The sequence below is a fragment of the Pituophis catenifer genome, unplaced genomic scaffold, assembly GCF_029215685.1.
Source record: "Pituophis catenifer annectens isolate HBS135680 unplaced genomic scaffold, rPitCat1.0.hap2 SCAF_1, whole genome shotgun sequence".
Taxonomy (NCBI): domain Eukaryota; kingdom Metazoa; phylum Chordata; class Lepidosauria; order Squamata; family Colubridae; genus Pituophis; species Pituophis catenifer.
The window spans coordinates 42,660,195-42,674,057 of record NW_027256881.1 but is presented as its reverse complement, the minus strand read 5'-3'; the positions used below and the strand labels follow the sequence as shown (position 1 = coordinate 42,674,057).

The 13,863-nt window shown below is 35.0% G+C and overlaps 1 protein-coding gene across 1 annotated transcript in view; it reads right to left on the bottom strand.

Moving 5' to 3' along the window:
- THADA (THADA armadillo repeat containing) overlaps nucleotides 1–13,863 on the bottom strand; it is a 126,682-nt gene that overhangs the window by 20,077 nt on the left and 92,742 nt on the right. The window contains exons 30-31 of the mRNA XM_070948455.1: nucleotides 8,849–8,964; nucleotides 5,975–6,060 (exon numbers count right to left, since the gene is read on the bottom strand). Coding sequence (XP_070804556.1) covers nucleotides 5,975–6,060; nucleotides 8,849–8,964 — 202 coding nt within the window. The remainder of the gene's footprint in view (nucleotides 1–5,974; nucleotides 6,061–8,848; nucleotides 8,965–13,863) is intronic.

The following is a 13,863-nucleotide window of genomic DNA, read 5'->3' as shown; positions in this document are numbered from 1 at the left end:
ATAATTATTTAAAGCATGACATTTAAATTCACTTAAACAGTATATTCTTTTTTCAAAAGAAAATCCATTGTGGTTGCATAAGAATGCCAGTGATCTTTGTTATCAAAAATTAAGAACTATTATTCTTAATTTAGCATTCTAGAGTACTTGGAAGAAGCTTTGATACTAAACAAAGATATTTGTGCCTGGTTATTTTTAGTTGTGGTAAATGAAACATTTTCTGTGGAAAAAAAATACTTTGATCGGAGACCATGTTTTTTATCTATTATCTTTTCTCCTTCAGTGAAACACAGATAAATTTTAAAATTAAAAACAATCAAGCCATTTAGTATAAGTATCACTCTAGACAGATGAACTATTTTTCATATCCACTGCAACAGCTATCTGATTTTTGCACTTCTGATGGGATTACGATATTTCTAGCAAGCAAATCACAACATGGAAACCAGCAAAAGTATCCAGTAATATATGCTGGTATGTTCTCAACCTCTCATAACTTGAGCTCTGCCAATTACTTTCCAAGAATCTGAGTCATACCTTGGAAATTGGTTCTTTCCCAAGATAGAGGAAAAGAGAGAAGATTAATGCTTCTCTCTTTCTCTGACACACACACACACACACACACACACACACACACCAATAAAGGAGAATATTTCTGACACACACACACTCACAAATAAAAAAGAGTATTTTTAACTCAGAGTTGAAATGAAGGGTCCTTGGTGCTCTCTAAGCTTGGTTGTTTTCCTGCAGACATTTCATTACCCAAACTAAGTAACCAGTAAACAGTATCTGCTTACCTGTCTGAATAAATCTGCCCAAATAATACCAGAGAATAGTAGCTAATATAAAATAGTATTTTATGTTGGTTCCTAAGCCCAAATCTAGAGGTTGATAGACTATACTATGAGACCCTCTGAACAATGTAATAGGAAACCAAGGAAAAATAAAGATTTGATTAAAGATTTAAGAAGCCCTTTCCAATTACAAATCACTAAAAAAAAAAAAATCTGAATTTTAAGACTCATGATGTAACAATTGGTTCATTTACACCTAAACCTCCAACTATGCATAAATAAATAATCAAATGCTGACGCTTACTGGAAATTATCACAGCCCTAAACATGCAAGTTGCCAAAATGAATAGCATATAGTCCTAAATAGACCAATTATGTCCAAAGTGCTTGCAGTATAAAAACACCTTGCTAGTAGTAGCAACAAAATATATCAACATCACTGAAGCACTATTAAAATGAGCAGAAAACTTTGAACCTGATAGAACCACTGACTATTCTTAGAGACAAAATACAATGAATCAGAAGACGCTGAGCAGCGCCACAGTATTTGCTGTATTTTCACATAGAAATGAAGTTATAAATAGATGAAATATATACTACTGTCATCCTTTCTTTTAGTGGCCAAGAGTATGTGGGCTCTTTAATAAAATATTCTCCATATCTTTTTCCACATCTTTTCTTTGGTGCCAAAAGGCTAGAGGGATTTAAAAGCATGACATCAGACAACACGAAACTCCCATTAAAGAAGGAGCTGCAAGACATTCAATTTCCTTTAAAAAGGATCCAAGCCAAAGAAATTCCAGACATTGAAAGATGACAAACAAGATTAGAGTTTAGGTACTACCTCCTCAGCTAATGGGACAAATATATAATTTTCATAGTTCAGAACTGCTGAGATGAGGAATGTATGGGGACATTTGTCTCCCACAACTCCTCCTATCTCGTCTTCCGCCTTTCCTATTTTTCAAAGCTATCTAAAAGCCAACTATATGGAATGTATTAAGGTCTATAAGTACCGTAACTTTTACTGTATTTTTCCTCAGAGGTTAAAAGGACACTAGCTCCAAACTAATTTGGGACAACCACTTATCCATAGTTTCCTAAAAACTATTTTTCGGTCTTTGTTCTTATTAGCGCTATTTGGGAAAATATGGCTACTCGTTTCTCTTCTAGTGGGTTTAAACTTCTTTGGAAAAGGAGCATTTTGATCTCAGAAAAAAAAGGAATAGGGGCTTGGTTTAACAACTTCCTGCCACACTATTATTTCAGCTTAAATTACATTCACTTTGCAATTCCTTTTAAACTTTGAAAGAAAAGAGACCCAAACTTCTGAATTTGGTTCCTGTTCAAGTACTAAAACAGTATTATACATTTAGATAGTTTTTGAGAAACAACAGAAGTGTGCAGTTGTGTACAAAGGTTCTTTGTAAATAGGACACATAAAAGGATTGCACAAGGTGGAGCTTAGAAAATAAAGCTTTACAATAAGCTTTAGGTATGAGAAGCATTTGAATGCATTAGGTTTGTGCCTCTATTCAAAGATCATTTTTTTAAAAAAACTAGATATTTAGAGTAGATCTGTGTTCCATAATTTTGTTAAATTTAATCACAGGTCACATAATATAAACTATTCTACAATGTCAACATTTTTATAATATTTTTAGACAACTTTTAAATAGATTTTAGAAAAAGAAGTTACATATTTCATTCTATTAACTGTAATATTTATTTAAGTCATGTAGTTACAATTAAAGATTTATACACCAGCTCTTTTAATTATTTTTTGTAAGTATGTCAATTCAACTGTATCTACAATGGCTTCTTTTTGCAGCAAAAAATACAAATATATTATTAAAATGATCTACAAGTCAGGCTGATGTAGCTTTTGAACTTTCAGCTGATTGTTTCTTTGTTCACTCTCATTTTCAACTAAAGGGCCTAAAATAGGGTCTCCAACTCCCAGTCCCTGGACTGGCACCGTCAGCAGCATGCCAGAAACCGGGCCATGCAAAGAAAAGAAGCCCCATCCGTGGGATGCAGGCAGCATATGAAACCACACACCCTCTGGTCGGCGGAAAAACCTCTCTCCATGGAACTGGTCCCTGATACCCAAAAGGTTGGGGGCCGCTGGCGTAAAACATATTTGGGGTTAAGATAAAAATATTTATTATGCTTGACAGAAAATAACATTAAAAGCTATGCATTTTAATTAAAGTATACACACACACACACACACACACATATATATATATATACTTTCATTAAAATACATAGCTTAAATATTACAATAAATATTATATACATATTCTTGTGTATGTATATGCATATGCATATACATATGCATATGTATATTATATACAGGTACTCGATTTACAACAGTTTATTTAGTGACTATTCAAACTTACATCAGTTCTGAAAAAAGTGAGTTATGACCCTTTTTCACACTTACAACCGTCGCAGCATCTCCATGGTCACATGATCACAGTGCAGATGCTTGGCAACTAACTTAAGTGTCCCAAGGTCATGTGATCACCTCTTGTGTACTTCTGATAAGCAAAGTCAATGGGGAAGCCAGATTCACTTAACAACTACCGGTATGTTACTAACTTAACAACTGCAGTAATTCATTTAACGATGGCAAGAAAAGTTGTAAAATGGGACAAAATTCACCTAACAAATGTCTCACTTAGCAACAGAAATTTTAGGGTCAATTGTGGTCGTAAATTGAGGATTACCTGTAGGTGTGTGTGTGTTTATTTCTAAAAGGATTATAAACTGTGACTTTACATAACCACCTCTGCACACTATTTATGGACATCATGCTTGCCACTGGGATACTGATGAAGACAATGCATCTGGAAACATTTGAAAACTGAGTATTTCAAAAGACATTATAGAGAATTTGGTTGGCTGGCTAATAAATGCAGTTAAAACACACACACAAATATAGTGCAGATAGGTGTAATCCACTGAATATTGCTAAATATTAGTTACTATTCATTTATTTAAAAATGACCATTCTTTATTGGCTAAAAACTGAAAATCACTGGAAAATCATATAACTCTTATTCCATTCCACAAGAATCTCTGGGCTATTTTGACAATGACAGTTGTTTTGGTTTATTTAATCTTCTTTGATCTAAAGATTATGACCAAGGGGTGAAATTTAGTAATTTCCTACTATTCTTTCCTATTACTTTCATAGTTGTCTACAGTGGAAAAAGAATTGTAATATCCTACTTAAGAGGTATTTGTTTTAAAAGTCAGATTCAGAGCATGGCAGAGGAGGAACAGCACATTGAACCTAGCATTTTGATAGCAGTTATCCCCTAACACCACCATTGTTTAATGCTATATAAACAAGGGAAGGGAATACATTTTAAAATCCTGCTCTGGTTCTCATAACACACACCGAAGTATTTTTTTTAACATTTCTAAAATGCATTAGGCATTACACTAACAGAAAAAATATACAAATGATGCTCCTTGTATTGATATAATTAAAATAATGTCCAATTAGAGGTATGTTGGCTGGGACCATTTTGATGGAACTGCAGTCTACCATTACCCAAACTATCTCCATAGCTACCCACAGCTGCATCTTAAGGAAATATGAGCCAGCGAGTTCTCCTTCATCACTTCAACTGGGCACACTGCCATCTGTTAATGGATACATTATTAAGCCAGATAGCCTAATAGTATAATACTGCTTCAGGTTTTGTGTATTAACAATTATCTCTGGATTTCTTGAGTAGCATTTATTTCTAAAAGGGTTATAAGCTGTGCCTTTCCATAACCACCTGTGCACACTATTTATGGACAGCATACTTGCCACTGGGAATTGCAGTGTAGTTATAATCACAAGATTCCAAACTGGCCTAAATTTAATCATGCCACAAAATTTTTTTAGTACTGATCTAACATTGTAAAATACATTTGCTATGTTAGAACTTAAAGTAAAATATTCAGCAACAGCCAATGATAGAAAGATACAAAAGCAAGGGAGTCATATTCTGGAAAAAGTAATATGGTAGCTTGTGGGTTATCTATGAACATTGTAACTAATTAGAAATTGTTCATGTTTAATCAGCTCTATAGAACTGTTATGCTGTATTTTATTTTGTGCTGATTAAGCTAATTCAAGTAATAGGGAATATCTGTCCCAACAAGAAAGACTTCTCATTTTATTTCTTAAAAAGACCTTTCCATGTTAGTTATATACTAGGAGGATCACTGATACGTTATAGTGAATATGCAAAGCATATAGGACAAAAGACAATCTTCAGAAGATTTGTTTTCAATTGTTTGATTCGCTCTACACAAAAAATAAATCTAATGGAATAATGGTTCCAGGTTGATAATGTCTTTGTTTTGAAATAGAAGAATTCATTTCAGAGATCACAAGTTATAGTATATTCCGTAGAAGACTACTTCCATAACAGCCATCTATTCCCTGATGAACAAAAACAGGGGTCCAATGTGGTAGAGTAGAATGAAGAAAACAGTGGGATATGCAGTACCTAGTATCCCAGTTATTTATAAAGTTATTTATGTAATTATTCATGAACTGTGAAATGAAGCTAAAACTGACAACTGTGGACATAGCTTAAAATGAATTAATCACATAAACAGAGATAACAAAGCCAGAAATGTTGTCAAAAGAGGCTTTTGAAAAAATAGATAAGAAGCAACCAAGTCATTAAGAGCCAAATGATATGAAAAAGAAATGCCATTGGAAAACAAACAAATAGAAACTTGATACAAAGTGCAAAGAAGTCTCATCCCTATCAACAGTTGTTGAAGTTTCCCTACTATCATAGCATGTTCTAGCTGATAGATGGTCTATTATCTGGATCATCTATATAAAGAGTAAGGGGTACTACAGGAAAAATAGTACCCTTTAAATAAGTGAAATGAGTGCAAAATGTGGATATTTTTCTAACACAACTACTTAAGCATATTTATCTCTTCATCCCCATTTTACAATAATTTGAGCCTTTGAATGCTTTATCTCTATTAAACCTTAGAAGACATTAGGAGGAGACTGCTGGTGTTTTTAAGCTTGACAAGCATCATAAAATCTATTCCTTCATTCTCAGTTCAGTCTTAAAGATTGTAGTTTCTGTTTTGTTTTTTTTTTTTACTGGCAGGAAAGTGATGCATTACCTCAACCTTACCTTTAATTTTTGCCTTCCCCACATAATTATTCAACAGAACAAGGACATCAAGATATGCTGCTCTAGTCACCAGACAAGGATTTTGCCTAGAAACAAAGTCAATAGCAAAATTTAAATGACTTACACTTTAACATTTTATTTTTCTTCTACTTGCTTTCTTCAGTAATGTCTGACCCCAGTACTTAATGTTTAAACAAGTATATGTGAGGTAGGCAAGGATTACTTTTATATGCTACTATGTTTTTGGTTTTATTTTTATTACAAAATTAAGAAATATATGTCTAAACATCTAAGATAAACAAAAACCTCTGCTTAAAGCACAGTTCCTTCCAACAACCCTCCTGCAACATTCCTTTATTCTTATTTATCATTACCATGCAAGATTACCCTGTAAGTGGAGCAAAGTATCAGATATACATATATGTCAGGATTAGATCACAGTTGTATTCAGAGGATCCAATTTTGGTATTCTTGTGGAGATGTGTGACTAATTTGAAGGCATCAAGTATTTGGTTCAGTATGGCTTTACTGAACCAAGTCAATGGGGAAGCCAGATTAATTTAACAAATGTATTACTAACTTAATAACTGCAGTGACTCACTTAACGTCTGTGGCAAGAAAAGTCGTACAATGGGGAAAACCTCATTTAACAACTGTGTTGCTTAGCAACAGAAATTTTGGGCTCAATTGTGGTTGTAAGTCAAGGACTACCTTTCTTTTCTTCATAGATTTATAATCAAAGACAACCACCACCAGCCCCCAAAATCAGAAGAAACCATATAATGCAAATAAATTAAACAATATAACAAAAAGAGACTGGATAAATTGCTCTAGTACAATTGAATTATCCTTTAAAGTCCAAAACTTTCTAATGACAACAGGAATGGAGCAGAATGAAGAAAATTTGAATAAAAAATGAATTTCTGGCCTTCTAGTGCGGTCAGTAAGAAGTAGGGCTATACATTAGTTATAAAGACAGCAATGGAGTAAAATGTGGGCAACTGGCTGAACAATGGACTCCAAGCAAACCCAAAATCACTCCAAATATAGAATACATTGTTGTTAAGAGCCAAGGTAGCACAATGGTTAGAGTGCAGTACTGCAGGCTACTTCTACTGATGCCGGCTGCCTGCAATTTGGCAGTTCGAATCTCACCAGGCTCAGGTTGACTCAGTCTTCCATCCTTCCGAGGTGGGTAAAATGAGGACCCAGATTGTTGGGGGCAATATGCTGACTCTGTAAACCACTTAGAGAGGGCTGTAAAGCACTGTAAAGCGGTATATAAATCTAAGTGCTATTGCTATTAAATCAGTGTAACCCTGTTACAGTGATGATATTTTCACATTGATGAAAACCTTTTTGGACTATATCATTTATAAAACCACACTGCCTCAATCTGATTATCTTATATGTATATGTATTTGAATATTACTTTGAATTTCTTGCTTTTAATGAAAAGTGACAGGACAAGTATACAAATAAATTTTAATTATTTATGGAAACTGATTGTAAGAATGTAAATTTTTGTAATGATTTTTGAAAAACTATCAGCTTTTGTTCATTTTTTATTGTCTTAAGTATATAAGGAAATGTTGATTTAGTTCTTGGAAATACAGAGTCTGACAAATGTTTATGTACTGATTTTAAATTTATGAAGCAAATTTTCTCTTGGAAGGATTTAGGCTTCAAATACCTTGGGATTAAAGACATATATTTTATCTACACAGCTGGTATTAATGTTAGTTTTATTCCTCCGAGAAAGTGGTCTCTCTTATTGATAAAAATAGACACTTTTTTAAAAAAGAGTTCTTTCCAGTGAAAAATATATTTGGACTAAAAATAGGTTGAAATGTGCTGTTCTAATTTGAAAAAGATTGAAATGTGCTGCTCTAATTTACTGTGTTGAGGTAAAGCATCATAGATTTATATTCTAAATGATGGTTTTCCTCTTATTAAAATAAAAGCCCAATATCAACACCAGTGTAATTCCACATAACTAGCAACATAGAATGACTCATTTATCAGAAATTTTAATTGTCTCACCAAGAGGCTACAGGCTTCCTGGTACAAGATCCAATAGAGGCAACCACTAAGAAGATTTATTTATTTTTTATTTATTCATCATATTTAAAAACCACTCATCTTCCTCATAGAAGGACTCTAGGCAGTGTACAAGTACAATATTAAAACATAAAAACTTACATCAGAGGTAAAGATCATTACAGTTCAACATTCAAAGTTAATTAAAAGGCCGGGTAAAGGCCTTCAGGTTATACTCATCTGTGAGTCCCTAGTAATATGCCAGAACCAGAACATTCCCAAAAGGGGTCCACCCCCCATCCCCCCGGGAGGGAATGTTCCAAAAGGCAAGAGCAACAGCAGAGAAGGCGCTCTTCCTGGACCCCACTAGTTGGAATTTAACTGATGGGTTCTGTTATCATATCCTCCCTGCCTAACTGAGTGGTAAGGGCTGATGTTATGGGGTTAAGCTGGTTCCATAGGTAACCATACCATGTAGGGATTTAAAGATCATACCCAGCACCTTGAATTAGACCTGGAAGCAAACAGGCACCCAATGCAGCTCACGTAGCAGAGGTTTTACATGCATCATTCCTTGGATACCCGAGATTGCTCATGTGACCACATTCTATACCAGATGAAGCTTCCCAGTACTTCTCAAGGGTAGCCCCATGTGGAGTGCATTGCAATAATCCAAACAGGAGATGACCAGGGCATGAATGAAAACATTGCCAAGTTATTAGCAATTATGTGGTACCCTCATTTTATTACTATTTGTCTTACTGTGCATTTCATATTTGCTTTTATTTTTATTGAGTTGTGACTATAAATAAATTTATTCCATTTCTGACTTACCTATTTGCCAACCATAGCTTGCCACATACATTAGTGATAATGTTGCTCAAACTCTGATGAAAATCTGAATTAGCCCTCTGTTTAGATTCCAAATAAGACTGTAGCAAATGAAGGATCTATATTAAAAAGAAAAAGAAGTTGCAGACTACTATTGGAATATTTTTCAAATATCTCCTCCTGGATTTGGGTTTTGCTAAAAAAAACAAACAAAACACTTCTTTAGGGAGAAGAACTTAGCCACTAGGAGAATAACCTCCCAAATATCTACAGAAACAAGTTGACACTGGTTAAATATAAAGATATTTCTTTCATCACTGTATGTGTTATATATAGCACTGTATTCTATAGTACTCCATTTCTCACTAAACGAATTATTTTTCATCACCGTGTCATTTACCTTAAAGGGGTTATAATGGTAGCATTACAGTATATCCACAACAAGGTAAAGGAGGAAAAACCTATATTAAACTATATCAGAGAGGCAGCATGCATGTATAGTTTGTGTAAGCTATTTTAGGAAAAAAATATAACATTATTTGGTACTGTATATGCACTGTAATATTTCTAATTACTATGCCTTTTTTCCAATGGAAATAATAGGAGTCGTATACAGACATAACTGATCTCTTCTGTGACCGTCACTTGAATCTCATGCTTGGTATGCAAGTGCATAACTAAATAAAAAATACAAGTGCATTCAATTAAGCATATGGGACATCCTTTTTTTTTTTACCATCCTCTCTATGTACAGTATGTGGTAAATCTGCACATGTGTTTAAAGGAATATAATATCTTAGTACAAAAGAATAAAGAAAAAAATTAGTTGTCCTCTCTATATTAAAAGTCAGCAATGTTAATAATTTTCAAATATGTGAGGATAATGTAAGAATGGAAGTTATCTGCTCCCATCTGCAGATTTTTAAAGAAAGCATAAGCATATATTTGATTTTAGTAATCCTGAGTTATAATACCATACATTGGTTAGAGGGAGAATTGCAGAAATCACATCCAAGATAAGGGCTTATTGTTAAACTTCTGTCTCCTCTGTGGCTGCACTACTTCAAATTTATTTATTTACTTTTATTTTTTATTTATTTAGTTTATATGGCTATCCAACACAAGTACGTGATTCTACAAGATTCAAAGTTCATTTCAAAGTTATGAAACATAAGAGTTCACACAAAATTAAAAACCTCATAAACTTTATTTATTTATTTATTTATTTATTAGATTTTTATACCGCCCCCTCTACCGAAGGACTCGGGGCGGTGCACAGCCAAAGTTAAAAAACATACAATATAAACAATTAAAATACATTTAAAACAGAATTAAATCTAAAATGGCTCCCCAATTTAAAATGCCTTACCCATACCCCTATAAAAAGACGAATTTAAAATTTAAAAATTTAAAATTTCCACATTTAAAAAGGGGGAAGATTTAGGCCAGGCCAGCTTGATAAAATAGAAAAGTCTTAAGCGCGCGGCGGAAGGTGCGCAGATCCGGGATCCTACGTATCTCCGGGGGGAGCTCGTTCCAAATCGTAGGTGCCCCCACAGAGAAGGCTCTCCCCCTAGGGGCCGACAGCCGACATTGTTTGGCCGACGGCACCCGGAGGAGCCCCTCTCTATGGGAGCGTACTGGCCGGTGGGAGGCTATTGGTGGTAGCAGGCGGTCCCGTAAATAACCAGGTCCTAAGCCATGGAGCGCTTTAAAGGTGATAACCAGAACCTTGAAGCGCACTCGGAAGACCACCGGGAGCCAGTGCAGCTCGCGCAGGAGAGGTGTCACATGGGAACTCCATGTCGCTCCCATCACCACCCGCGCGGCCGCACTCTGCGCCAGTTGGAGCCTCCGAGTGCACCTCAAGGGGAGCCCCATGTAGAGAGCGTTGCAGTAATCCAGACGAGAAGTAACGAGGGCATGAGTGACTGTGTGTAGGGAGTCCCGATCTAGATAGGGACGCAACTGGCGGATCAGGCGAACCTGATGAAAAATCCTCCCGGACACAAACTTTCTTTGTAATGCAACTGTTTTCAAGAGCAATGTTACCTAGACACTTTTAAAAAAATGTTTAGACGAAATGCCAAGTTGTTAGATGTATAAGTAAGATTTATGTTTGTTCAGTATACTTGGAAAAAGAGCAAATATGTTTTCCTGAATTATAGTAAGCTATGATTTGACTTTTAAAGCAACAATGTTGTCTTATTGTTACACCATCTAGACTGCATCATCATCTTCTGAAAAAACAGAAAAGGCCATTTTAAAATTTGGATTTGTAGTTTCTCATGAAAGGTTGAAAAATTCAAATGGCTAAATACAAGGAAACAGTACCACAAATGAATGAAGTATTCAATAACAACAACCCCTTTTCTGGGGATTCAGGGGAAGAGATGGGAAACTGAAGATAGCTCTGCTAAAAGCTGACTTTGACGCTTTAAGGAAGCAGTAGCATCTGAGGAAAGCCAGAAAATGAACCTTCTCTGTTGCAGCACATCCCCCCTGAAACATCCCCGGCCCCAGGTGCATCAGGCCCCCACCTTGGCTGTGTTCAAAAGAGCTCTAAAAACTTGGCTCTTGGGTTCAAGTGGGTGGCTGGACGTGTGTGACTATCTTTAATGGTTGTTTTTCTTAGAGATTTGGGATGTTTTGCTTTAGTTTAATAGTATAATTTTTTTATTATTGCATGTGCCCAGCGTTATTGTAGAGTTGGGTGGCCGTATTTCTAAAATAGATAAATGCACACAGACATTTTAAGTCCAAAAAGAGCTACACTGATTTTACATTTAGTTAACAAGATTTTCTATATCTATATGATGTGGAAGAAGTGTCTTTTTGCTTTCTTAAAATCCATAACAAACTATTTCAAAACATGTATGAGAGATAACTAACAAAAAATGTATTGGAAGCACAAAGCCTAGTCTCAGCATATTAATGAAATAAAATTTGTACTTTTTAAAAATGTACAAAATGTACAAAATGTAAAATTGATGTTTTATTGCCCTTATCACCATAAGGAAGGGCTTAATACAGGTAGTCCTCCACTTACAACAGTTCATTTAGTGTCTGTTCAAAGTTACGCCAATGAGAAAAGTGATTTATGACTGTTTTTCATACTTACGATTGTTGCAGCATTCCCATGGTCACATGATCCAAATTCTTATTTTGATCAGACATTTGGCAACTAACTCAGATTTATGACGGCTGCAATGTCCTGGGGTCACAGTGATCACCTTTTGCAATTTTCTGACAAACAAAGTCAATGGGGAAGCCAGATTCACCTAACAACCATGTTACTAACTTAACAGGTGCAGCGATGTTGTCACAGGGAATCCACAAAGATTTGAAGAAATGTTATGATTTAAATATTGTGTTAAATCTTGGGGGTCCATAGCCACAAAATGTATTTAAAGGAGGTCTATGATAAAGAAAAGATTGAGAACCACTAGTCTAGATGTCTCTTCTCTCCTTTTATCTCCCTCAGCTCCTTCATGAACCACAGGGAATGAAGGGATCCATCAGAGGACAGAAGTTGAATGGGCAAAAATCTGATCCAAATCTTGGTCTGCCCTCCTATTCCAAGCAGCAACTAACACTTCAGATGAAATTTATGACATGTAAAAACTGACCTTTCTATAAATCAGACAAAAGTTACCGGTACATACTGTTCCACTATACTTGTGAAACCCCTGCTTGCATGTCATTAGCTCGTTTACTAACAGTTGAGTCAAATATAAATATCCAAATTTCTAACTTAAAGATTGAAGCAATTCTGTTCAGCTCAGTGATTATTGAAAAAAATGTTTGTGAATAAACTAAGATCACTCTGTTACACAATTTCAATACAGAAATTTAACACACTGAAGAATTCCATATGCTTTAGCAACTGAAATGGATATCATATAAAAAGTAAGTTGCAGAACAAAAATACAGCACTAGTAAAGGTGAAACCAAAACAACATAGTTTTATGTTTTATTTTGAATTCAGGCAGGCTGATAGTACTACGTAATATATTTTTCTAACAAAATCCCAATAGTTGCATTTAGCTTATGTTCAGGATCTGATCAAATGTTGAATTTGATGTAAACAAGAAACATATAAATAAATGGAATACCTCCTTGAACTGGCTAAAGGAGAGTGATGAGCTTCAACACATTTGTCTAATTTGGCAGACTTTTGTTTGTAAGCATTTTCATATCTGACGCTTATTGAATTGATAATTCTGTTGTTTCTCACTTCTAGAAACAGCATGAACAATCTCACCAGATTTTTATTGATGTCCATCTGGAAATAATCCTTGTACCAAAGTTTGCAGTCTGAACAAATAATTAATGTCCGTTCTTCTGCAGTTATTTATTAATGCATTTCTTTTCAAATTATAAACTTACTAGAAAGAAAGCCTCTACTGTAATGAAATTCAAACCCTGGGAAACAAATGAGCCACATAATAACATTTACTATAACTCATCAGATTTTTACCATATGGATATGAACAAGTCTATTTATAAATTTTATTTCCCATCAGGCTAAGCATGTTAGCTTGTAATAACATATTAATGTTAATGTTTTCCAATCATTTTCACAGTGGCCTTTAAACTGCAAATGCCTCAGCCAAGGTAAATCTAAGGGCAAACTGAAAGCTAACTACATAATCAAAACCAGCCTTAATGAGTATTGTGCTAATACGGTGAAATAAATATTAAAACTAACTGTAGAACATAACAGTTTGTTTTAAAATTTCCACAGCATTTTTATTACATTTCCAGAACTACCTGAAAATCAAGTAATCTCACCACGGGTGACTACATTTGATAAGTGGCACATATATTGCATGCATCTAATACAAAACAGAAAGGTGGGGAGGAGAGCTTCCAAGGCTTTCAAACTTGAAAAAGGCCTCTCTAGGAGTCTCTGGAGGTTGGGGACAGCAAAAAAGTCACTTCCTGTCCAACCGGAAGTTGGGAAACGAGCCATTTTGGGTCTCTGGAGGGCCTCCGAGGGGGTGGGGAAGGCTGTT